At 47.4% G+C, this 24,744-nt stretch overlaps 1 protein-coding gene across 1 annotated transcript in view; it reads left to right on the plus strand.

The window, feature by feature from the left end:
- ZGPAT (zinc finger CCCH-type and G-patch domain containing) overlaps nt 1-24,744 on the plus strand; it is a 70,148-nt gene that overhangs the window by 40,565 nt on the left and 4,839 nt on the right. Inside the window, exons 3-6 of the mRNA XM_063959159.1 lie at nt 12,459-12,592; nt 12,733-12,879; nt 12,957-13,079; nt 13,400-13,811. Coding sequence (XP_063815229.1) covers nt 12,459-12,592; nt 12,733-12,879; nt 12,957-13,079; nt 13,400-13,811 — 816 coding nt within the window. The remainder of the gene's footprint in view (nt 1-12,458; nt 12,593-12,732; nt 12,880-12,956; nt 13,080-13,399; nt 13,812-24,744) is intronic.

Below are 24,744 nucleotides of genomic sequence, written 5' to 3' on the forward strand. Positions count from 1 at the left end.
TAAAACTGTGGATTTGAAATATCTCACGTGGAAAGTGGTCATGTTATTGGCCTTGGCTTCGGCCAGGCGTGTATCAGAATTGGCGGCTTTGTCATGTAAAAGCCCTTATCTGATTTTCCATATGGATAGGGCAGAATTGAGGACTCGTCCCCAGTTTCTCCCTAAGGTGGTATCAGCTTTTCACTTGAACCAACCTATTGTAGTGCCTGCGGCTACTAGGGACTTGGAAGATTCCAAGTTACTGGACGTAGTCAGGGCCTTAAAAATTTATATTTCCAGGACGGCTTGAGTCAGGAAAACTGACTCGCTTTTTATCCTGTAGGCACCCAACAAAATAGGTGCTCCTGCTGCTAAGCAGACTATTGCTCGCTGAATTTGTAGCACAATTCAGCTGGAGCATTCTGCGGCTGGATTGCCGCATCCTAAATCAGTAAAAGCCCATTCCACGAGGAAAGTGGGCTCATCTTGGGCGGCTGCCCGAGGGGTCTCGGCTTTACAACTTTGCCGAGCTGCAACTTGGTCAGGGGCAAACACGTTTGCTAAATTCTACAAATTTGATACCCTGGCTGAGGAGGACCTTGAGTTCTCTCATTCGGTGCTGCAGAGTCATCCGCACTCTCCCGCCCGTTTGGGAGCTTTGGTATAATCCCCATGGTCCTTACGGAGTTCCCAGCATCCACTGGGACGTCAGAGAAAATAAGATTTTACTCACCGGTAAATCTATTTCTCGTAGTCCGTAGTGGATGCTGGGCGCCCATCCCAAGTGCGGATTGTCTGCAATACTTGTATGTAGTTATTGCCTAACTAAGGGTTATTGTTGAGCCATCTGTTGAGAGGCTCAGTTATATTTCATACTGTTAACTGGGTATAGTATCACGAGTTATACGGTGTGATTGGTGTGGCTGGTATGAGTCTTACCCGGGATTCAAAATCCTTCCTTATTGTGTCAGCTCTTCCGGGCACAGTATCCTAACTGAGGTCTGGAGGAGGGACATGGTGGGAGGAGCCAGTGCACACCAGATAGTACCTAATCTTTCTTTTAGAGTGCCCAGTCTCCTGCGGAGCCCGTCTATTCCCCATGGTCCTTACGGAGTTCCCAGCATCCACTACGGACTACGAGAAATAGATTTACCGGTGAGTAAAATCTTATTTTTCCTGAATAGGTGAGTTTTCAAGGAATGCTTAAAGGTTCACAAACTTGTGGACTATTTTGTGCTGTGAGTGAGGGAATTCCGCAGAGTGGGTACAGGTTGTAACTGGGAATGGGAGCAGGCAATGTGTGGAGAAGTGGCGCAGATCTTGGGCAGAGCAGGAGGTTGGTTTTCGAAAGTTTTCATCAAGGGAAGAAATGTGTGTTAGTGCAGGTTTAATAATAGCTTTCTTGGATTTTGCAAAGCACAGGCAATTCATGTAGGGACTGACGCAGTAGCAGAAGAAGAACATTTTATGAGAAAAATTAGTTTAGTCCAGAGGTTCTCAAACGTGGTCCTCCAGGTACCCCAACCGTCCAGGTTTTAGGTATATCCATGGCTCAGCACAGATGGTTAAATCAAATTGACCGACTGAGGTGCTAATTAATCACCTGTGACCAAGCATGGATATACTTAAAACCTGGAACGTTGGGGTGCCTTGGGGACCACGGGTGGGAACCTCTGGTCTAGTTGCTGCATTAACAATAACAAGACTGGTTAGGATAAGACCAGTAAATAGGGAATTGCAATAATTAATGCTGAGGATCAATTATGCAGGAATTAAAGTTTTTACAGAGCCCTGTGTGTGAGCTAAGTATTGTGCAAATGTTACTTAGCTGTGTTTAACAGGAATAAGAGACTGCTTACTTGTGGAGGACAAAGGACCGTATTAAGGGCCTGTTTCAGAGATGTATGTAAACCCGACGGTTTATGTACATCTCCGATGGTGTGGCAGCTGTAAAAGAAAAAAACATATTTTGTTTCCCCCTAGCACCCTGTATGATAGCAGTAACCAGATTTAAATCCCATACAATATCTTAGAATTCAGAGATCTCGGTTACATATTTCTGCGCAAATGTATGTGTAAGCCCCCAAGCTGCGTCAAGGCCTCTCTGTATATATTTTGGGGGTCCCTAGCGCTATATCTATATATACTATTTTTGTATCACTTTCTCTATAGCTTCGGCTTCTTAAACACTAATCTATTAACATTATAGTTTTTTCACTGGTATGCTGCCCTGGGCTGTCTGGCTTATGCTGATTTTTTTTTGGGGTGCCACGCCCTGCATCTAGATATAGCGCTAGGGACCCCCAATATATATGTAATAGAGATCTCTGAATTCTAAGATATTGTATGGGATTTATATCTGGTTACTGCTATCATTCAGGGTGCTGGGGGAAACAAAATGTGTTTTTTTTTTCTTGCTCAGAAATATCTCTCCCTTTCAAGCACCTGAATGATATCACTAAGCTAATTGAGCATCCACCACTATATTTGCTTGGTGTGGCAGCTGTGCCTGCTCAAAATGGAGCTTGCATCCTCACAGGCAGTGCCCCCAAACTGCAGGCTGCCAGTGTTTGAGGAGTCAGCAGAGCTGGGCACCATTCTTCGAAATAGTTTCTGGGAGTGGTTAGGCCAGTGGCTGTATCCTTGGACGCAGCTTCACTGGCCCTAGCAATGTGAACAGCCAGGCTGTCTGAGCAAACTTCACACTAGTGATCCGATGCTACACCTTTGGACGCAGCAGCAGATCACACAAGCATTCAGGATGTGTCTAATTACTCAAGATGCCTCCTGCTGCTTTTGCATATATCTGTACAGCAGCTGTGTCAACTGCGTCCCTCTCTGCTCAGGCCCTGAGTCAAGGACCCAAGCAGCAAGTTTGAGGGATACTGTTTATTGTCATTTTCTCAATAAAAATACAGATCTGGTAAGGAGCTATGACTGCTGGAAAGATAGCTTTGTTGTTGGGAGATTCGGTTTGTGTGGCTAGACAGCATCCAGGATCAAATGGCAAACAGAAACAGGCCAGTATAAATAGTAAAAGATCCGAAATGGATAGATCATATTTACATAAAGGTGGGGTTTATTTTGTTTTTTCCAAGGCAACTGGGATAGATTGAGAAGTGCAGATAGCTAGGTGCAAGCCTTATGGCATCCCAAGTAATAGGGAAGTGAGAAGCAGGTGGTTCCAGAGAAACAAAGACTGATGGAGTAGTTAGATAGTAGGATAAGATCTGGGATAGGACCGTTTTCTGGAGACCTTTTAATACAGATGGATAGAATTTGCTAGTGTCGCTTAAACTTCATATAATTTGACGGTTTAGCTGTTGCCAATAAGCAAAAGAGAAGTGTGCAGTCTTTCCCAAAAAGATCAAACCTATATTGGCTGTGCATACATAATTCTCAAGCAGTCTCTACGAAAGATAACTCTTCAAAAATATGTAAATTACAAATTTTATTTAACATATTTAAAATAACTTGCAGAATTAAATTTGGCTCTAAAATCCTAAAAAAAATAACTCCGAATAGATGAGATCATATATTAAGTCGGTATGCCCTTACGTAACTAAGATGGTGCAGTTCCAGTAATTAGTAGACGTTTAGCTCTAAATCAGGTCTCAACTGTAGAGAAAGTGGTCAGATTAGTTAGAAGATAAACCTCCCAGTTCCAGATGTGTCCTTCTTTGCTCCGTGCGCTACAAGTCGTGCTACACCTAACGCGTGAGTGCCGTGTGACTCGGTTTCTTCACACACAGTAATGTAATAGTACGCACAGCATAAACTGCTGATTAAAATGATGGGCCTAATTCAGAGTTGATCGCAGCAGCAAATTTGTTAGCAGTTGGGTTATACCATGTGCACTGCAGGGGGGGGCAGATGTAACATCTGCAGAGAGAGTTAGATTTGGGTGGGGTGTGTTCGAACTGAAATCTAAATTGCAGTGTAAAAATAAAGCAGCCATTATTTACCCTGCACAGAAACAAAATGACCCACCCAAATCGAGTGAAGTTTCTTCACTCCCCCCGTCACCCGGCTCCATAGCAGTGCAGGCAAATATGGACGATCTCGTCCATATTGGCCTGCATGCACAAGCGACGGGGCACCAGCGATGAACGAGCGCGGGGCCGCACATCGTTCATCGCTGGTGCCTCCACACTGAAAGATATGAACGGTATCTCGTTCATTAATGAACAAGATCGTTCATATCTTTCACTCATATTGTCCAGTGTGTAGGGCCCATAACTCTCTCTGCACATGTTATATCTGCCCCACCTGCAGTGCACATGGTTTTGCCCAACTGCTAACAAATTTGCTGCTGCGATCAACTCTGAATTGCCCCCATATGCAGCATGCCTATATTCTGTGTGTGACTGTATTTGCATACAAAATGCTATGCTACAGTGTTTTCCTTGAAAACACTGTAACGTAGCATTTCGGATGCAGATACAGCCGCAATTACACACAGAATATAGGCATGCTGAATATCATTAATGTGCATCTAAGACGCATTTTCACAGAATATAGGCATGCTGAATATCATTAATGTGCATCTAAGATGCATTTTCATAGAAAAAAAAACGCTTGGCGCTACAAAGTCCCGCCATGGCATGTTTAGCTATTTAGCGTGACTGCAAGGATGTAACAGGACACATCTATAGACGTACTTGAATTGAAAAGTTCCCAGTACAACGATCACCTGTGACACCATCGGTCGGCTGAGAAACCCATGAGGTTCCGTCGCCGAGGCCAGGAAATCTCTGCCGGAAAACAGAGACCCTGGACTTGGCATTCTCACAAAACTGAGGTAACACGCCTCGTTTTGGGAACAGAGGCCATTGCTGCCCCCTCCATGCCCCCAAATGGCTGCAGACTCTTAATCAACTGACTTCTGCAGTCGTACTGTTTGTGAGGTTGCAGGACTCATACTGCACATGCACATTATGGGTCTGGCGCTTGCACAATGTACCGAACATCAGTGCATTGCATACTTTGTGCCACTGCGTTGGGATCTGAATCAGGCTAAAGGGGGTTTACTAGCATGGGCTTATGTGAGCACTGTTCATGCTACTACAGGCTTACATGTGCAGTGGGTACAACTAATAACGACCAAGCTAGTTCAGAGCCATAATATTGTCATCACCAATCAAAAGTTTAAGGCTGTGTACACATCGGAACGATGTGCTTACGATGCAACATGCTATGGGGCCCGACATCAGCAAGTGCATACACACGGGGAAGTGGGGATGGGGCTGGGCCATGCTGCATTCCGCAGCATTGCTCTTGTAAGCAATATCGCACGTCGGACCTGCATGCAACACGGGGGAGCGTGCATCGCATGCAGTATCGTGTGTACACATTACATACTATGCGATCATACAATATCAGCCAAATCGTATGCGATATTGCATAATGTGTACACAGCCTAACACAGATAATAATTTTTCTCTAGCATCCATAAGGGATATTGGGGACAGATTAGTACAATGGAGTATAGACGAGTCCAAAAGAGCCAGTGCACTTTTAATTTCTTCAACTGGGTGTGCTGGCTCCTCCCCTCTATGCCTCCTCCTAAAGGTCCGTTTTGAAAGTGCCCTCAGGAGAGGATGCACGCTCTGCAAGCTTCAGAGTTTTTCTTCAAATTATTTGAAACTTTTATTTCTTTCGGTATGCTGTTTGAGCAACAGCATACCTGCACCGTGGGAGTTAGGGGGGAAGGCGGTCACCGGCCTCTTGAGGCGCAGAGCCGCTTCCCCGCTCTAGGACCACCGTCCTGGTGGCCTGTTTGTTCAGCGGGGCATGGCGCCTTGGCTGTCGCAGCCGCAGCATGCCGCACACCCCTAACGCTGCCTGAAGGTGATCATCGGTGGTGACTACACACCGGGGACTCCGCTAGGGGGTTCCCCCGGGTTCACTGTGTGGCAGAAGCGCGGGTGAGGCGTACAGGTCCCTCCCGGGGGGGGGACCCGCTGTAGCCCCTGCGTGAGACTGGCTAATATAACTTGTACCAAGCATTTATGTGAGGCTACAAACACTTAGGAGACATGGCCAGTATAAAGATTACACCGTTGCTCCGGCGCCATGACGGGTGGCGGAGCTACATCAGAGCGGGCTCAGCTGCATTTTGGCGCCTTCCTCTGCATAAGCAGCAGCAGCAGCCTCACACAGCTCCTCCATAATGGTCACATGCTGGATCACTGGTACTGGGTGTAGAGGGGGAGAGACACTATATTGTGCACAAATATCATCCCTCTGAGAGAATGTCAAAGACAGTCTCACTGTTTATATGTTTGTATGAAATGCTGACAGCCTCACTGGGGCTGTGCAGCGTTGGGTGCGCTGGTGTCCTCTCTCCTGTGTCTCCTCTCACATGCAATAGGACAGGCTTGTATTGTGTTTCAGGCTGTGTTGTATGTGTATTGTACCTGTTTTTCTTTTTCACAATGGTAAACAGAAGTTATGCAGTGTGTGTAATGCTAGATTTTCCCCTAACTCATCTGGCTCAATTTCATGTGAGCATTGTAGTCAGTCATCACAAAATGCTGATAACAATGTGGGGGAGAGTCCAGAGGCCTCCTGGTTGGGGGCTATAAAAACTATGATGTCTGATATGTCATATGCTAATGCCAATAAGACTCAGGACCTGCAACAAGCAGTGGCTAATCTAGCTGCTAAACATCCCCCTCCCCCCCCCCCCCCCCCCCGTCCACTACAGTTGCACAAAAATGTGCTTTACCTGCACTTCTATCAGATACTGATGATGATATACAGGATGTTGTGGACCCCATAAGCGGGGATTCCACCCCTACACAGGGTATTGAACCCCTCATATTGGCTATTCGCGATGTGTTAAAGCTCCCCCTGGAGGATGCTAATAATCAGCAGTCATTTTTCCTCCCACAAGACAAACTGACAGTTACATTACCTGACTCCAAGGAATTCGATGATTTATTTAAAATAGCCTGGTAAAATCCAGATAAGAAATATCAGGTGTCCAAAAGGTTTTTGCATACATTCCCCTTTGCCCCTGAAGGCAGGAAATTCTGGGAAGAGTCTACAGCAGTACACGTTTCAATCTCTTGCCTTTCTAAAAAAAAAAAAAAAGGTACCGTATATACTCGAGTATAACTCGACCCGAATATATGCCGAGGCACCTAATTTTACCACAAAAAACTGGGAAAAATTACTGACTCGAGCATAAGCCTAGGGTGGGAAATGCACAGTGCCAGGGGTTTTCATGCTCAGGGTGTCATGCTCGTTGCCAGGGGTTTCATGCGGTAGGTGTTATGCTTGTTGCCAGGGGGTAATGCTTGTTGCTAGGGCTGTGCCCTCAGTGACACACATACCACCAGTGACAGATATCCCCCCACAGTGCCAGATAAAAACATACCCCCCTGTTGCTTTGCCCCCAGTAGTTGTGCCCCCGTCGCCACTTACAAACACACACAAAATAATAAAAACAATACTTACCACTGCCCCGCTTCTGCTTCCCGACAGCTTATTCTGCTGCTGCTCCGTCCGTCCGTCTGGCCGTCAGCCCGCTCCTCTCTATGGGAGAGACGTCATGACGTCTCTCCCATAGCAGCGCTGAACAGACGGTAGAGGACAATAATGACCTCTAGTGTCTGTCCCTGGAGCTGGCTGCAGCGGACGCCCACACAGCCCACGGCGTCTGCTGCAGCCGTGAGCTGACTCGAGTATAAGCCGAGGGGGGCTTTCTCAGCATAGAAAAATGTGCCGAAAAAGTCGGCTTGTACTCTAGTATATACGGTATTCCCTGCTCCTTTACGGAGTGGTCTCAATTTTCCTATCTACACTGCTGCAGGTATAGCTCAAAGACCAGTCATTGCAGGTTGCTGGATGACATAAGCAATTCATTCCTGGGCTACTCAAATTAAGGAAGGTCTTTTGGGTGATATGACCTTAGTCACTACGGTAACTTTCCTAAAACACACACTGCTAAAGTCCTCTGGGACTCCCTTAAAGAGATTGGCAATATTAATGCTAGGACCTCTGCTATGGCAGTGTCTGCACGCAGAGCCATATGGTTGCGTCAGTGGATGTGGAATCTCTTCCCTTCACAGGTGAATGGCTTTTTGGCGGTGAATTAGACACATGGATTTCCAAAGCTACTGCTGGGAAATCCACATTTCTCCCTTCAGGGGCTCTGCCTGCTAGGCGTACCTACCCGGGACCGTTTACTCAGTCCTTTTGGTCCTCCAGATTTCGATCTAGGGCCAGGGGGGCCTCCAACGCAGCTAGAGGATCCAGAGGTAAACCTAAGAAATCAGCCATTGCCGGATCTCAGGACCAGAGCACCAGTTCTGCTTCCGCAAAGACTTCAGTATGACGGTGCCCACCCACACCAAGGGGATCTCGTGGTGGGAGCTCAGTTACGTCACTACAGCCACATCTATGACGGCTCCTGCCAAGATGCTATGGTAAGGGACCTTGCCTCTCAGGGTTACAAGCTGGAATTCGACGGTGCTCCTCCCCAACGATTTTTCAAATCAGGCTTACCAGCTTTGGAAAATATGCGTGGTACGCTACTACTGGCCGTAAACAAGCTGGTCCAGTCCCAGGTCATTGTTCCAGTACCCCTACTGGGTTACTACTCCAGTCTATTAGTAGTACCTGAATCTGCAGTCCTTGAATCCTTAACTGAAGGTTTTCAAATTCAAGATGGAATCTTTGAGAGCAGTGATCGCAGGCCTGGAACAACGGGAATTCCTAGTGTCCCGGGATATCAAGGACACTTACCTCCATATCCCAATTTGGCCTGCTCATTAGGCCTATCTGCGGTTCGCCCTACTGAACGATCACTACCAGTTTCAGGCGTTACCCTTCGGCCTGTCTACAGCTCTGAGGGTGTTCACGAAGGTGATGGCGGAAATTGTTTTCGCTCAGGGTCCAGGGGGTCAACGTCATTCCATACCTGGACGATATCCTGATAAAAGCGAGTTCCATGGAGCTTCTATTGCTCCATATAGATCGCGCTGTCCAGCTTCTGTCTCACCACGGGTGGATTCTCAATCTGCAGAAGTCCCACCTGGAACCGTCTCAGTGGCTCCTGTTTCTGGGGATGCTCCTGGATACTGTGGCACAGAAAGTGTTCCTCCCAGAGGAAAAAATGAAAACACTTCAAGAAATGGTTCGCATGGTGCTCCGACCTGCTCGAGTATTCATTCATCTTTGCATAAAATTTTTGGAAAGATGGTGGCCTCGTACGAGGCGATACAGTTTGGAAGGTTTCATGCCAGATCGTTCCAATTGGATATCCTGAACTAGTGGTCCGGTTCCTATCTTCAGATTCACCGGATGATTCGGTTGTCACCCCAGGCCAGGATTTCACTCCTGTGGTGGCTACAGTCTTCCAACCTGCTGGAAGGTTTGGGGATTCAGGATTGGATCCTCCTCGCGATGGATGCAAGTCTAAGAGGATGGGGAGTTGTCATCCGGGGGGGTGCAGTTCCAGGGCAGGTGGTCTGCCCAAGAAGCCCTCCTTCCGATCAACATCCTGTAACTTCGGGCCATCTACAATGCTTTGATTCAGGCCTCCCCTCTACTGCGGGATCGGGCGATCCAGGTTCAGTCGGAAAACGCCATGGTTGTGGTGTACATCAATCGTCAAAGAGGGACAAAAAGCAGAGCCTGCATGCGAGAAGTGTCAAGAATACTCTTCTGGGCAGAAAGAAATGCAGGAGCACTGTCCGCAATCTTCATTCCGGGGGTGGTCAACTGGGAAGCAGTCTTCCTCAGTCGCCACAATCTCCATCTAGGGGAGTGGGGACTACACCCTCGGGTGTTTCAACAGATCATCGACATGTGGGGCTGCCCACAGATTGACATGATGGGCTCTCGCCTCAACAAGAAACTTCGTTGCTATTGCTCACAAACCAGAGACCCTCATGCGAGCGCAGTGGATGCGCGGACAACTCCTTGGCCTTACCAGCTGGTCTACCTATTTCCTCCGATTCCGTTGATCCCCAGGGTATTCAAGAGGATCAGGCATCAAAGAGTGCAGGCAATCTTGATTGCCCTGGATTGACCCCGAAGAGCGTGGTACGCGGCTCTTCTGGACGTGTCCGTAGAGGACCCTAATACGACGAAGAGATCTTCAGCAAGGACCATTCGTCTACCCGGACATACGGCGGCTTCGTTTGACGGCATGGAAGTTGAGCGGAACATCTTAGCTCACAAAGGGCTTTCCAAACAGGTCATTGATACTATGGTGCAAGCCAGAAAACCTATTACGTCAAAACACTATCATCATATCTGGCGGAGATATGTCTCTTGGTGCGAGGAACGCGCACATCCATCTGCAGAATTCCAATTGGGGAGATTCTTTCGTTTCCTGCAGGCTGGAGTGGATAAAGGCTTCCAGCTAGGATCCATTAAGGTCCAGATTTCAGCTCTTTCTGTCTTCTTCCAGAAGAAGGTGGCTTTCCTGCCAGAAGTTCAGACCTTCTTGCAAGCTGTGCTTCACATACAACCTACGTTTGTGCTACCTACGGCAGTTTGGGATTTGGATGTGGTGTTACGCTTTCTACAGTCCTCCTGGTTTGAACCTCTGATGATGGTAGAAAACAAGTACCTCACGTGGAAGACGGTGATGTTACTGGCCCTGGCTTCTGCTGGACGTGTCTCAGAATTAGGGGCCTTTTTTCGTGTAAAAGTACCTATTTGATCTTTTACAAAGACAGAGCGGAGCTCAGGACTAGACGGCAGTTCCTGCTGAAGGTTGTCTCCGCGTTTCACTTGAATCAACCTATTGTGATTCTGTCTGCTTCTGCCCCTCCAGAGGCATTGGATGCAGTGCGAGCCTTGAAAATCTATGTCAAGAGTACGGCTCTGATCAGAAAGACAAATTCCTTGTTTGTGCTGTATGATGCGCAGAAAAAGGGATGCCCTTCTTCAAAGCAGTCTATTGGTCGTTGGATTCGGCTTACTATCCAGCAGGCCTATGTGTTGGCAGCCTTACCTATTCCACAGTCTCTAAAGGCCCACTCTACGAGATCGGTGGGGTCTTCCTAGGCGGCTGCCCGTGGAGTCTTGGCCCTCCAACTGTGCCGAACTGCTACCTGGTCGGGGAAGAACACCTTTGTGAAGTTCTACAAATTTGATACCCTGGCCAAAGAGGATACCCAGTTTGGCCAGGCGGTGCTGCAGATGTCTCCGCACATTCCCGCCCGTTCTGGAAGCTTTGGGACATCCCCATTGTACTAATCTGGCCCCAGTATCCCTTATGGATGCTAGAGAAAATAGGATTTAAATACCTACCGGTAAATCTTTTTCTAGTAGTCCATAAGGGATATTGGGCGCCCGCCTCTGTGCGGTGACTTTCTGCAGGTTCTCTGTTAGGTGTGTTACCTGTTCAGCTGTTGATGTTGCCAGCTGTTGCTGGCCCGGTTATGTTTTGGTGTGCTGGTGTGTACGTCTCACCACACTTATTGTTATGTTCCTTCTCTCAAGTATGTCATACTCCTTCGGGCACTTTTTTTCCCTATAACTGACTTGTAGGAGGAGGCGTAGAGGGGAGGAGCCAGCACACCCAGTTGAAGAAATTTAAAGTGCACTGGCTCCTTTGGACCTGTCTATACCCCATCGTACTAATCTGTCCCCAATATCCCTTATGGACTACGAGAAAAGGATTTATCGGTAAGTATTTAAAATCCTAATAACATGTATATTTCAATGCACTTTACATAAGAGGCGATCATTAACAGACACAGAGAACTCTAAGATGAACCTGTTTGCAAGCTTCCAATAGATAGATAGTCCTACTGTAGACAGTAACACCTATTTGTTGTTGGGGGGTTTCCTAACACCTTACTTACTAGGTTAGGACTTTTCTGGAAAATTGCACACATAATAATATTCTTTAACCCGTACCAACCAATCATACTCTTTAATGTTTATCAGATAAAATCCCCTTTTTATAGTCCGTATTCATGTCATGCTTAACTGCTATTTCCTCCTAGTGGTAGGCAGTAGAATAGCCTGCAGCCAGTCACATTGCAGTGCTCACAGCAGCACAGTGCTGTTCAGAAGATGAGCGATCTGAGGTAGAAGCAAGTTTATTTGTGTGAGTACTTTCCTGGCTGCGTTTGACAGTGTCATAGTGTGAGGGATGGATATAAGTGGGACGCCCCATACTGAAAGTATGAAGCTAGGAGCAGGATCTCCCCAACAGCACACAGTAGTGACACAAGGCCCCTGCTAAACTTGTAAGGCAGGATATGGGGGAATATTTTCTACCTGTTAGCTAGTGCTTGACGTTTTGTCACACTACGCACTACTGTCCATATCACTGCTCCATCTGTAGTTTTAAAAATTTAAATTGCAGCAATTGGATGGGATTATTTTACAGAGGTGCAATGTTTACCTGTGACTTTTGGTATTAGTGTTCCAGCTCTTCCTGGTAGGTGTGTATGAGTAGGGATCAGTGTTATGGTCACCTAACAACCTCCTCCTCCCATTCTCAGATTTTCACATGGACAAGTAGTGCCTGTCGATGAGCTGCAGCCCTTTGATGAGCCAGCCCTTGGTTCTCTTGGGCTTAACAACCCCTGTCTGGCTAAACACAATGATGGCATCTGGTACCCGGCACGAATTACAGGTAAATCCTGTGGCTTCCCAATCAAGATGGTAAGGATGCCAGCAGTCCACAGCTAGTGAACCTTCGTGTGTGCCCCTCTCTCTTTCCTCTCACTCACAGGCTTTTATCCTATTTCTTATATTTCCCCCTCCATGTTTTAGACATAGACAACGCATTCTACACAGTGAAATTTGATTCTGCACTACTAAAAGAAACTGTTTTAGAGGCTGATGCCATCATTCCACCTCTGCGGGAAAGGGACAGTTCATCCTCTGACGAGGGAGCTGAGGATTCTGGGTACGCTCGAGGTATGCTAAATGCAAATCCCTGTTTTAACCTACTTTACCTGAGATGTGTCTTGTAACTCCCCATTCACCTATTGCAGTGCTTGTGGACACTGGAGAAATTGGTGCCGCACCCTGCAGTACTGAGTTTGCTGGGTGGGAGGCACATACGCGTGGGATAGGATCCAAGCTCTTGGCACGCATGGGGTACGAGATTGGAAAAGGTGAGTTATAGAATGAGTAAATTATATACTATTGCTAAATCGGAGACTTAAATTGCTAATTGTTAATTGAAATGTACAGCTCAAACTCGCTGCCCTAAGCTTGGCAGTAACCGCACTCATGCTCCCTATCCTAAACTTGCTAGTATCAACAGTCACACTTCCTATTTTAAGCATAACTAACACAGCATTCACACTCCATAACCTTTAAATAAAGATGCATAGTAATGAAATAAAATGCAGCAAAGTCTGCTCACTCTGTCATCTTTATATATTCCTAGTAATCTTCTCATATTTGTATTTGGTATTTTTACACTTTTCAGGTCTTGGACGGAACTTAGAGGGGCGTGTAGAACCCGTCCAGGCTATGGTTTTGCCAAAGGGTAAATCTCTAGACCAATGCTTAGAGTTGCAGCAAAGAAAGCATAAAGGAGGACAGAACGCTCCCAAAGCCAGAAGGAAACGACTGCCCAAGCGGCCAGGTGTCAGGCCGGGTAACAACGCCTCCCGCAATGTCTTTGACTTCCTGAATGAAAAGCTGGAGGGAAAGGCTTCCCGAGAGCACACAGCAGAGACTCGCACTGCCATAGAGAGGAAAGGCAAGGAAATCTACAACGCCAGCCAGGGCAGCAAGCGGGCACTGAATGTCGCTCTAGCGAAAACCACAGAAAAGATCCAGCAGAAACAGCGGGAAATAGGACATTTGACCAAAGCGCTAGCAAGAAACATAGGAAGGTAAGTGAAAGCTGTCTTGGGACACAAGCCAAGTAAAACATCCTTTACTCCACAATCGTCACTAAAACCATCCTTATCTGGTCTGTTGGTGCACATGACTTTTCAAAACATCTGCAGATAAAATTGAATGCAGGAAAACATTTCCAATGTTAAGGGTGACAGATGTACAGGATCCATATTGTGTAACTTTGCACCAACACTGTGCAAATTCTGGAGTGATCTAACTTCGTACACTGGAAAGATAACAGCTGATAAATAGTTTGTGTAAAAGGCAAGGGTATTTTACTGTAATTATTAAATCCAGGTTTATCTCCTGTAATTTAGTATACTTAGGGGTCGATTCAATAGTTTTGTTGGGTGCCCAGTCATTTGTTGCTTAGATTGGGCACACATCACTTCTGAAACGCCCAAAAGACTGGGTTTAGCTGCACAAACCTGACTAAAATACTGCCCTCATCGATAAAAGTTTTTTGTTTGGGCGCAAGCTGAAATCTCCTAACGGCTTCTACGCGACAACCCAAGGGGGAATATACTGGGCCCGATGCATGGTGAGCCCGCGAGGGGACGCACTGCGCTCGCTGCCAGGGTTCCGCCTATCTGTCTCCTGACTGCCGGGATCTCCACCGCCGGGATCCCATACAGATCGCCTTTAATCAGTCCATGTACAATCTATTGCAGCATGGTAAGACGATTGACATACTGGTGGTATTCATAGAATGTGCTTTTTAGGTGGGGGTGTAATTAAGTTGTCTTTGGTATTGTGAAGTAGATCCAGACAAAATAATAGTTGAACCCACTACCCACAGGAACTGGAGACAGAAGAATAATTTCGGACAATAACCAAGGTCATAATTTCGAGAAATCATAAATGCCGACTTTGTGTCACTCCCCTTTGCAAGATCCTGGTGGGGGATGTCTCACAGGAAACAGCAGGGGGCGTGGTGTCAGAATCGCAGCACTGGCCCTTATACAAAATACCTCAATTAGCCGCATTGTTTAGTGAGAGGCAAGGCAACTATGACCCGAATCATGGCCTCATTGCAGACGTGAACGAGGTGCAGGTCTACTCTCCTGTGATCCTGGGAGAGCTCCCCAAAATGTGAGAGTCTCACAAAGATGGGCAAAAGTTGAGCAACAGAGTAACAGCAAGCGATGGATTTCACACCGCAAATGCTCAGATATATCTATATATAAATATGCATAGCAAAAATAGTGTTTTTAGTCAAGTCCTGTCTCTGCTTCTGTCCTGACATTTGAATATTTCCTTTGTGGCTTGAATCCAAGCAGGTCACCTGCCTATGGGGAAAAGTTACTGAGGTGAGTGTTTTTAGAACTGGTGATGTTGCCAATAGCAACCAGTCAGATTCTATCTATTATCTTCTAGAAACCGCTAGATAAATGTTAAGTTGAGTATGATTGATTGCTGTGAGCAACATCACCAGTTCTAAGAAAACTCCCACCTTAGTAAATTTACCCCTTTGAGTGCACTTTACGTTTTGGACCCATTGAAGGCCCTTTTTGAAGCCAAAGTAAACATATATAGAAAAAGTTGTTAAAGAATGCCATCAATGAGTTATTGGTTGCTATAGCAACCATGCTATGCTGAAGTCGGTCACCTAATGGTGATAGAGTAAAGTGATTGACTGAAGTTTGGTGCCATACAGTGTGTAAACAATAGGGTAATGTGACTGGCCAGGTGAAACTTTATATGCCAGGAAACACACATGAACAATGTCAGCAAACCATTTTATGTGCTGATAAAAACCACTATTTCAACCGTAGTACATAGCACACCAGTGACTTCTCATTGCTGCAGCCATGCAATCCCCAGATATAGTCTGAACATCTTAACGATGCTTGATGAAATGGCCTCTGTAATTTTCCATTGATTATGGATAATGATACTGGTGTTAAATATAATGCATGCAGATGATGTGGCAAATATATAATTGCATGTCTTGGCACTGCTCAGGATTTTTATATAAACGGATAAATTGAATCTCCTACTGAAATATCACAGACTTCATTTGTTCCTTCAAGCCTCGTTAAGATCTTTGGACTAAGCTTATGTGTGACGGTGTGAAATTAAAAATGACTAGTGCTACAGTATAGATCATTACATTGCCATAATTAGTAAACACTTACCTCCTTGGGTTTGTACAATACGATCCCATTTCTCAGCTTTGCTGGTAGTTTCTGAAAAGAAAGTACGTTTGCCTTTCGATGTTACCTTATATGGCATATACTGTATAAATAAGATTTTACTCACCGGTAAATCTATTTCTCGTAGTCCGTAGTGGATGCTGGGAAACTCCGTAAGGACCATGGAGAATAGCGGCTCCGCAGGAGACTGGGCACAACTAAAGAAAGCTTTAGGTCACCTGGTGTGCACTGGCTCCTCCCACTATGACCCTCCTCCAAGCCTCAGTTAGGACACTGTGCCCGGACGAGCTGACATAATAAGGAAGGATTTTGAATCCCGGGATACCAGCCACACCAATCACACCGTATAACTCGTGATACTATACCCAGTTAACAGTATGAATATAACTGAGCCTCTTAACAGATGGCTCAACAATAACCCTTTAGTTAGGCAATAACTATATACAAGTATTGCAGACAATCCGCACTTGGGATGGGCGCCCAGCATCCACTACGGACTACGAGAAATAGATTTACCGGTGAGTAAAATCTTATTTTCTCTGACGTCCCAGTGGATGCTGGGAACTCCATAAGGACCATGGGGATTATACCAAAGCTCCCAAACGGGCGGGAGAGTGCGGATGACTCTGCAGCACCGAATGAGAGAACTCCAGGTCCTCCTCAGCCAGGGTATCAATTTTGTAGAATTTAGCAAACGTGTTTGCCCCTGACCAAGTTGCAGCTCGGCAAAGTTGGAAAGCCGAGACCCCTCGGCAGCTGCCCAAGATGAGTCCACCTTCCTTGTGGAATGGGCTTGTACAGATTTTGGCTGCGGTAGTCCAGCCGCAGAATGCGCCAGCTGAATTGTGCTACAAATCCAGCGAGCAATAGTCTGCTTAGAAGCAGGAGCACCCAGTTTGCTGGGTGCATACAGGATAAACAGCGAGTCAGTTCTCCTGACTCTAGCCGTCCTGGAAACATAATTTTTCAAGGCCCTGATTACGTCCAGTAACTTGGAATCCTCCAAGTCCCTAGTAGCCGCAGGCACTACAATAGGTTGGTTCAAGTGAAAAGCTGATACCACCTTAGGGAGAAACTGGGGACGAGTCCTCAATTCTGCCCTATCCATATGGAAAATCAGATAAGGACTTTTATATGACAAAGCCGCCAATTCTGATACACGCCTGGCCGAAGCCAAGGCCAATAACATGACCACTTTCCACGTGAGATATTTTAGATCCACGGTTTTTAGTGGCTCACACCAATGTGATTTTAAGAAACTCAACACCACGTTGAGAACCCAAGGTGCCACTGGAGGCACAACCGGGGGCTGAATATGCAGCACTCCTTTTACAATGTCTGAACTTCAGGTACTGAAGCTAGTTCTTTCTGGAAGAAAATCGACAGAGCCGAGATCTGTACCTTAATGGAGCCTAATTTTAGGCCCATAGACACTCCTGCTTGTAAGAAATGCAGAAATCGACCTAGTTGAAATTCCTCTGTTGGGGCCTTTTTTGGCCTCACACCAAGCAACATATTTTCGCCATATGCGGTGATAATGTTTTGCAGTTACATCTTTCCTGGCTTGAATCAGCGTAGGAATGACTTCCTCCGGAATGCCCTTTTCCTTTAGGATCCGGCGTTCAACCACCATGCCGTCAAAACGTAGCCGCGGTAAGTCTTGGAACAGACAGGGCCCCTGCTGCCGCAGGTCCTGTCTGAGCGGCAGAGGCCATGGGTCCTCTGATATAATTTCTTGAAGTTCTGGGTACCAAGCTCTTCTTAGCCAATCCGGAACCACGAGTATCGTTCTTACTCCTCACCTTCCTATTATTCTCAGTACCTTTTGTATGAGAGGCAGAGGGGGGAACACATAAACCGACTGGTACACCCACGGTGTTACCAGAGCGTCCACAGCTATCGCCTGAGGGTCCCTTGACCTGGCGCAATATCTTTTATAGCTTTTTGTTGAGGCGGGACGCCATCATGTCCATCTGTGGCCTTTTCCAATGGTGTACAATCCTTTGGAAGACTTCTGGATGAAATCCCCACTCTCCCGGGTGGAGGTCGTGTCTGCTGAGAAGATCTGCTTCCCAGTCCTCCACTCCGGGAATGAACACTGCTGACAGTGTTAACACATGATTTTCCGCCCATCGGAGAATCCTTGTGGCTTCTGCCATCGCCATCCTGCATCTTGTGCCGCCCCGTTGGTTTACTTGGGCGACTGCCGTGATGTTGTCTGATTGGATCAGTACCGGCTGGTTTTGAAGCAGAGGCCTTGCCTGACTCAGGGCATTGTAAATGGCCCTCAGTTCCAGAATATTTATGTGTAGGGAAGTCACCTGACTTGACCAAAGTCCCTGGAAGTTTCTTCCCTGTGTGACTGCCCCCCAGCCTCAAAGGCTGGCATCCATGGTCACTAGGACCTAGTCCTGTATGCCGAACCTGCGGCCCTCTTGAAGATGGGCACTCTGCAGCCACCACAGTAGAGATACCCTGGTCCTTGAAGACAGGGTTATCAGCCGATGCATCTGAAGATGTGATCCGGACCACTTGTCCAACAGGTCCCACTGAAAAGTTCTTGCATGGAACCTGCCGAATGGGATTGCTTCGTAGGAAGCTACCATTTTTTCCCAGGACTCGCGTGCAATGATGCACCGATACCTGTTTTGGCTTCAGGAGGTCTCTGACTAGAGATGACAGCTCCTTGGCTTTCTCCTCCGGGAGAAACACTTATTTCTGTTCTGTGTCCAGAACCATCCCCAGGAACAGTAGACGTGTCGTAGGAACCAGCTGTGACTTTGGACTGTTTAGAATCCAACCGTGCTGTTGTAGCACTTTCCAAAATAGTGCTACCCCGACTAGCAACTCCTCCTTGGACCTTGCCCTAATAAGGAGATTGTCCAAGTACGGGATAATTAAAACTCCCTTTTTTCGAAGGAGTATCATCATTTCGGCCATTACCTTGGTAAACACCCTCGGTGCCATGTACAGTCCAAACGGCAGTGTCTGGACTTGGTAATGGTAATCCTGTACCACAAATCTGAGGTACTCCTGGCGAGGATGGTAAATGGGGACATGCAGGTAAGCATCCTTGATGTCCCGGGATCCCATGTATGTATGTGTTCAAAGATTTTAAATATAAAATGGGTCACACCGAACCATGCGGTTTCGGTACCCCAAACCGTGTGGAATAGTAACCCCGTCCTTGTTGAAGTAGGGGCACCTTGAGTATTACCTGCTGGGAATACAGCTTATTAATTGCCTCTAGCGCAGCCTCCCTGCCTGAGGGAGTTGTCGGCAAGGCATATTTGAGGAAACGGCGGGGGGAAGACAACTCGAATTCCAGCTTGTACCCCTGAAATACTACTTGAATGAAACAGCGATCCACCTGTGAGCGAGCCCACTGATCGCTGACATTTTTGAGACGGCCCCCCACCGTACCTGGCTACACCTGTGGAGCCCCCGCGTCATGCTGTGGACTCAGAGGAAGCGAGAGAAGAATTTTGATTCTGGGAACAGGCTGACTGGTGCAGCTTTTTCCCTCTTCCCATGTCTCTGTACAGAAAGGAAGCGCCTTTGACCCGCTTGCTTTTCTGAAGCCGAAAGGACTGTACCTGATAATACAGTGCTTTCTTAGTCTGTGAGGAAACCTGAGGTAAAAATATTTCTTCCCAGCTGTTGCTGTGGATACGAGGTCCCAGAGACCATCCCCAAATAATTCCTCACCCTTATAAGGCAGAATCTCTATGCGCCTTTTAAAGTCAGCATCACCTGTCCAGTGACAGGTCTCTAATACCCTCCTGACAGAATGGACATTACATTCATTTTGGATGCCAGCCGGCAAAATATCCCTCTGTGCATCCCTCATATATAAGACGACGTCTTTAATATGTTCTCATGTTTGACAGGGTCACCGACCACGCTGCAGCAGCACGATCTGCAGGTCTCAGTCTAGTACCTGAGTGTGTAAATACAGACTTCAGGATAGCCTCCTGCTTTTTATCAACAGGTACCTTCAAAGTGGCCGTTCCTAAAACGGCAGTGCCACCTTTTTTGACAACCGTGTGAGCGCTTTATCCACCCTAGGGGATATCTCCCAGCGTAACTTATCCTCTGGCGGGAAAGGGTACGCCATCAGTAACTTTTTAGAAATTACCAGTTTCTTATCGGGGGGAACCCACGCTTTTCACACACTTCATTCCTTCATCTGATGGGGGAACAAAACACTGCCTGCTTTTTCTCCCCAACATAAAAACCCATTTTTAGAGGGTTAATGTCAGAAATGTGTAACACTTTTTTTTTTTTTTTTTTTTTTATTGCCGGGATCAAGTCACGGATGTTCCTAGTGGATTGTGTATATGTCTCAACCTTGTCGACACTGGAGTCAGACTCCGTGTCGACATCTGTGTCTGCCATCTGAGTGAGCGGGCGTTTTTGAGCCCCTGATGGCCTTTGAGACGCCTGGGCAGGCGCGGACTGAGAAGCCGGCTGTCCCACAGCTGTTACGTCATCCACCCTTTTATGTAAGGAGTTGACACTGTCGGTTAATACCTTTCACCTAACCATCCACTCTGGTGTCGGCCCCACAGGGGGCGACATCACATTTATCGGCATCTGCTCCGTCACCATATAAGCCTCCTCATTAAACATGTCGACACAGCCGTACCGACACACCGCACACACACAGGGAATGCTCTGACTGAGGACAGGACCCCACAAAGCCCTTTGGAGAGACAGAGAGAGAGTATGCCAGCACACACCAGAGCGCTATATAATGTGGGGATTAACACTATAACTGAGTGAAATTTCCCCAATAGCTGCTTGTATATATAATATTGCGCCTAAATTTAGTGCCCCCCCTCTCTTTTTAACCCTTTGAGCCTGAAAACTACAGGGGAGAGCCTGGGGAGCTTTCTTCCAGCTGCACTGTGAAGAGAAAATGGCGCCAGTGTGTCTGAGGGAGATAGCTCCGCCCCTTTTTCGCGTACTTTTCTCCCGCTTTTTTCTGGATTCTGGCAGGGGTATTTCTCCTTCATCCACTAGGGGCCACTGGAGTGTAGTTACAATGGGGAGATAGTAGGTGGTATTGGTAGCTGGCACTTTAAAAATTCTCACACTGTGGCTAGCTCCTCCCCTACTATCTCCCCTCCAAGCTAGTCTTAGTTAAGTGCCCGAGGTAGCTGGTTCACTTGGGTTTAGCTGAAGAATTTTCTTCTTTTTTCTTTATTATTTTATTTTTCTTACACACACTCACAGACTGGCAGCTCTGCCACTGCCAGTCTGCACCGTGGGAGCTGCCGGCGGGGTCCCATCGCAGCTGCGTGCGGCTAGGGATGGGCCCCGGCTGAGGGAGACACTGAGCTCTCCTGAGTTGGCGGACACCGCTGCGTGCGGCGCGTGTCGCGGCCACTCCATCCAGCAGAAGATTCCGGCAGCATGGCAGCGGTGAGTATCAAAAATGGTCGGACACCGCTGCGTGCGGCTTGTGTCGGGACCACCCCACCACAGAAGATTCCGGCTGGACGCCGCTGCGTGCGGCGTGTGTCGGGGCCGATCCACCAAGAACACAGTGGTGAGTGAAGTATACTTTATTTGTGGTGGCTATGTATGTTTTTAGAGCAATGCACTGTTTATTGTTGTACAACCCACTCCAGAAGGGCTCTCTGGGGCTGTAATGTACTTTATTGTATCCTTACCTGTCCTCCTCATGGAGAAACAGACAGGATGATTGGGGGAGGCTGAGTATGTGTTTATACAACCCTGACTGAAAAACGGGTGTGTGTCATTCTGATAACCCTCCGCTCCCCCAGCTCCCCGCACCCCCCGCACAGATCCCCACTCAGCGCGACTCACAGAGCCGGCACAGGGATCCCGCTCGAGCGCAAAGCAATGTTTAAATTTGGCGCCTTGTACGGAGGGGGCGGAGCTAAGTCCCGCTCTGTAGAGCGGGCTCAGCGCTCCCTGCTCCCCGGCGGCGACTCGCGCTCTGTTCAGCGCAACACTCCCCGGCGGCGGCTAGCAGATACAGGGCTCTACTAGCGCTGTATAGCGGGCTCAGCGCTCCCCGCTCCCCGGCGGTGACTCGCGCTCTGTTCAGCGCAACACTCCCCGGCGGCGGCTAGCAGATACAGGGCTCTACTAGCGCTGTATAGCGGGCTCAGCGCTCCCCGGCGGTGACTCGCAGGCCCAGCGGAGGGTACAGCTCGCTTCCCGCTTAGTTTTGCAATAAGGCGCCATAGCCGGGGGGCGGAGCTAACTCCCGCTCTGTACAGCGGGCTCAGCATTCTCCGCTCCCCGGCCACTGTTATAGTGTAATAGGCATTTATGTGAGTTTAATGCACATGGTGCTGAGGAGAATGTGATATAGTCAGAGTGGCTCAGCACTAATCCAGTTATCCACTATATAGATTTTATCGCATAGCCCAGAGGAGTTTCACTCTGGCGGCCATTTCCTCCCTGCACAGACCTGGCTTCATATTTGCAGTGTCTCCTATAGCCCAGTGGGCTAATCTTGCATACTCAGAGACAAATACAAATAAAGTCCCAGGTATATTAACAGTTAACCCGCTTTACTCAGTGGGCTCCCAGGTCTCCCCATCGCTAGGCAACAGCTCTGGGATTTGTAACTTTTCGATACTTCAGGCTGCTGAAATATAGATACATTCCTCCTGCAGTAGAGTCCTCTACCCAGCATTTCCTTACTTGCAAATCAGGGAACCTGCTCTATTACAGTAGCTGGGACTCAGCTCAATAATAATTAAAAGAATCTACTGTGCAGTATTTATTTACCTACGGTGTGTGTGTATATATACATATATAGTTATGTTTGTGCATGTGTATATATATATATAGATATATATATTTAAGTGCGTGTAGGTATGTATATAGATAAATCCATAAAATACCAGATATAGGGGATAAAACAAAACTTCTGCAATGTTTTCTAATAACATCTTGCACATAACATTTTCCCCCATCTTTCTCACAGGCTGGTCACCATTTTGAAAAGCCAGCGGAACCTCCGAGAAACATCTGGTGCACCTTAATTAGCGGTACACTAAATACAGGGCGGGGTGTTGCCTTCCCTTTATTATTCCTTGGTGTCACTAGTTACTAATGCTATTTGTAATTGTGGAATGCGTGTAAGGCATCAGACAAATAGCGCTGCGGCTCAGTACGCTAGTAGCGGCTATCTGAACAGGGGTTTGAATCCAAACAAAACTTTAAGGAGGACTCCTATAGCCTAGGGCTAAGACTCCTGTCCCACAGCGCAGCGTTGCTGGTTCAGGTCTCCGCTGCTCCAGAAAGTTTATTTTAATCGTATCGGTCACTACACATTATAGTGCAGACCTTACGTAGGGCTCTGTTTATTTAACCCACCTTTTCTCCTTTCGTTTGTCTCTCCTGGGATAGTCGAAGAATTCCCTCTTAGGTGTGAAGTATGCGGCAGAGCCATCTGCTTCGCCCTCCACGCACCTGCACACCCCTGTTTGATCAATGATGCAGGTAATGTCACTATTAACCAGACAATAGCTCATCAGGTAAGCCCTTGGACTTTGGTTTCCAAGGTCACAGGATCAAATCACAGCGGGACCAAACACACCTTTCCAAAAAGAAACTTTGCTAACATTCCATGCATTACTGATGTCTGTTTTCTGTGGATCTGAACCAGTGTCTCAGAATATACAGGTACATAATACAGCAGTTCATCTGATACTGCAGGTAAAGGAGGAGGACACGTCAAGTCCATCAGGGTTCCACGCCATTGACGAAAATGACAGCGACTGGTTCAGTTTCGGATGAGCTGGGCAGGCTCCGGTAGGCGGCCGACAGACACCCGAATACACAATATCAGGTATCAAACAAGGTTTGTTTTCCTATCTTTTCCCCGCAGATGGCAGGAGATGGTATCAGAACCTCTCTAGGGTATACACCTCGGTGTATCGCCGGTCCATCAAGCCGCCGTTTTCCTGAGGCAACCTTGCTCAGGGATCCATCGACATATGCGGCAGCATGGTTCTACCGTGTCCGGAGCAGGTAGGTTGGGGAACAATTGTCCTCTAGGTTACAGGATGCTTCGCATCAGGATCAATTGATACTTTGATACAGGTCAGAATCACGATTCTGCTTTATGTTCCTTGGAGGTCTCCATGTCTACAGACTCGGACCCTGCATCTTCGCTTGGGCTGTCTTAACCCGACGACCTCTGGGGCTGCGACAGTGACAAGTAAACATGAAATCCTACGGGGCAGATGGTTCTGGGGAAGGAACTTTCTGCAGGATTTCTTGAACCAATGGAGGTAGGTCCACTTTGATTTCTCCTACTACTGCCCCAGCTCCAAGACAGACCTTTACTGGTCTTCCCTTTAGATTTTTTCGTGCCCTTTCAGGTTTTTGACTCCACACGGGTGATATCTTCGTCGCCAGGGGTTCTCAGGGTAAAAAGGCTGAAGCAGAGGTTCAACATCCTCAGTCCAGTCTGATTTTATGTCATCCTATACACCCATTACACCTGCAGGGTCCCAGGGTAGGCGCAGGTCGATGGGAGAAGGCTTGGGCGGTTACAACCGTCTCAGGAGTCCCTCGGCATGGGTCGGCTGATTTACGATGACAAGAGAGTCATACTGCAGGCTGCGCTCCATAGGTTTCTAACCGCAAAGGGTGTTGATCCCTGTTTTTCACATATCATTTGAATTAGGACAGTTCTCAGGCCTTTGTTTTCTTTTCACGTTCCGAAGCCAAGTGGCTCGGACAGGCCTATTCTGGCCTTACAATCCTTTTAGTCTGT

This window comes from Pseudophryne corroboree, chromosome 3, assembly GCF_028390025.1.
Source record: "Pseudophryne corroboree isolate aPseCor3 chromosome 3, aPseCor3.hap2, whole genome shotgun sequence".
In the NCBI taxonomy this organism is placed as follows: Eukaryota; Metazoa; Chordata; class Amphibia; order Anura; family Myobatrachidae; genus Pseudophryne; species Pseudophryne corroboree.